Raw genomic sequence first — 2,373 nt, 5'->3', positions numbered from 1 at the left:
TACACACACATCTATTAATATTTACAAACCAAGTATAACAATATAACAAAGACTGGCAAAGAAATTAAAAATTTCAGCATATCTTACTTTGATACTATTTTCCCTGTAATGGTTTGTAGGAAATTCAGTCGAAAACTGTGTGTTTCTTCTGCAAGCACGGATACAACAAAGCTGTCTTCTATCTTATAGGTCGTGGCAGATGAGGCTTTCGAACTGACACCCAAGACCTAAATAAACAAATAAATAAATAAGTAGCCATTTTTATAACAAGTAGTCAGCTTTTTAATGTTTGAATGGAGTCAAATAACAAATTATCAGTCTACGAAAGAGCATCTCCCTTACACCCTTCCCCCATGGCCCATACCTACAACATATTTAAATAAGTCTATTCCTTTTTAATATGTGAATCTATAGCCTAAACTAAAAATTATAAAGGTTTCCAAATTACATTGCTACTTTATTTTTCTCTTATTTTAAATTAATCTCTACAAAATGGAATTATTTGAATGCCCCAAAGAAAGTGATATTGATCGTACCTGATTTGGGATTGTAAATCCAGACCTTGCTATTTTGCATGAATCCAAGGCCTTAGTTTTGATCACTTTGTCTTGATGAGCCTGGTAGGTCACTTTACAATCCCCAGAGATGTCTACCTAAAAAGAAAGGCAAGAGCATAACGCTTGGAAGTCCTTGTGGATCATTTGATTTCCGGTGGGAAGTGGCTTGAAAATTGAGATCTCTAATATGCCAACAGGGACTGCCTCTTTCACCAGCATGATAAGACAAAGCGACAGGAAGAACTCAAGGTTTCCTGTAGCATGTTGATTCTTTTCTATTCCCATTGGTTGAGTCTCACTAGTGCCTTCTCATTTTGTTACTTCAGAAATACTGTGGAATTTCCTACTTCTCTGTGTGTCCTGTAAGAACAGGACAAATGTCGGAGCCATAACTGAAACCTCTGGCCAGTGGGCCATCATGCTGCCAGGGGAGTTGAGTGTTAATGCTGTATTTAGACTCTGTGTGTGTGTGTGTGTGTGTGTGTGTGTGCGTGTGTGTGTGTAACTTCGACAAGCTGAGTATGACTAGAAATTCTTCAAAACCTTTGGGATTAATTCAACTCATCATTAGTCACATAAACAATTTGAGTGTAGGCAAATGTATCCCAATACAGATGCTGCTTAGCTTCTCTGAGCTTTCCCCTGGGCCTCTGCCAGCGCCCCACCTGCTCTCTATTCCAGCAAGCCAACCAACATTCTTCTGCCCCGTCCTGCTATCAGATGTTCTCATCCACTCACGGGCTGGCCGAATTCAGACTAGGAAACTTGGGTTCCAGATTTGATTCCAGGTGTGATACTGGGGATCCACTTAACTTCTCTAGCTTAACCTGTTTCTTCATTTGTAAAATGAAGGGGATTGGTATAGACCAGTGGTTCCCCACATTGACAATGCATCCAAATAATCCATGAACACTGTTCTAATAGACATGCTCAGGTCCTGGGGGGTGAATACAGGGAATCTACACTTTTAATAAGCTCCCTGTGGTACAGTGGTACGTGGCAATATCTGGGAATCAGTGGAATGAATGATTCTCAAGGTTCTTTGTATGTCTAACATTCAGTTATTCTGAAAGTCCCCTTACTGTAACAGATTCTCATTCTCTTTACACTGTATTTAAGTGATAAAACATTGAGGTAAATGGCAATTGTTTCATATACAAATGAGACTTGGCGACCCAATCACCTTTTCTGAGCATCACCATAGTAATAATTCTTCTACTGAATTTCTACAAGTCGAAATCCTTATAAACCCTACTGACAAGTAAGATGCTGAATTCTTAAGAATATTGGCGAGTACCTCATTGGTGGTTCCAGAGCTTAACTGGGTCTGAAATAGGCTAGCCAGGCCTCTCTTGAGATTTTCTATGGCCACTGGTTCATTTTGATATGAATAGAACTCTTTGATCTAGGGAGAAAAAAGGAGAAACACAAATGAAGCAAAAACGCATTATTTATCAGATGTGGCAGGAAGGGTCAGATTCTCACCCCTATTAATTCTGGGAGAAAGAGATCTGCTACTCCTAAGTTGGGATTTCCTTTTTGTGAAAAGAGGCTATGTAAGTTTCTAAAAAGCTGGACCATCAGAATTTGAAGTTTAGGGAGATTGATGATGCTGCTGAACATTACGGGCATTGAAGAGGGAAGGAAAGAGCACTGACAGGGGCTGGGATCTCTGTGAAAACAAGAAGGATTGTGCAAACAAGAGAAATCAGGAACATTTTCTTTGAATATGCCATCAGGCTCTCCCAGTAACCCTGCTTGAAACAAAAACTAACCAAGGTTTAGAATAACAGCAAATCTAAAAGTTCTTGGAAGA

General features: G+C 39.4%; 1 protein-coding gene across 1 annotated transcript in view; it reads right to left on the bottom strand.

Moving 5' to 3' along the window:
• The window catches only part of MTTP (microsomal triglyceride transfer protein), a 91,722-nt gene that overhangs the window by 56,297 nt on the left and 33,052 nt on the right, over nt 1-2,373 (bottom strand). Inside the window, exons 4-6 of the mRNA XM_012641076.1 lie at nt 1,855-1,962; nt 537-653; nt 88-227 (exon numbers count right to left, since the gene is read on the bottom strand). Coding sequence (XP_012496530.1) covers nt 88-227; nt 537-653; nt 1,855-1,962 — 365 coding nt within the window. The remainder of the gene's footprint in view (nt 1-87; nt 228-536; nt 654-1,854; nt 1,963-2,373) is intronic.

Source organism: Propithecus coquereli, unplaced genomic scaffold (assembly GCF_000956105.1).
Source record: "Propithecus coquereli isolate 6110/MARCELLA unplaced genomic scaffold, Pcoq_1.0 Scaffold161, whole genome shotgun sequence".
Lineage (NCBI taxonomy): Eukaryota > Metazoa > Chordata > Mammalia > Primates > Indriidae > Propithecus > Propithecus coquereli.
This window is presented reverse-complemented; position numbering and strand designations above follow the sequence as displayed.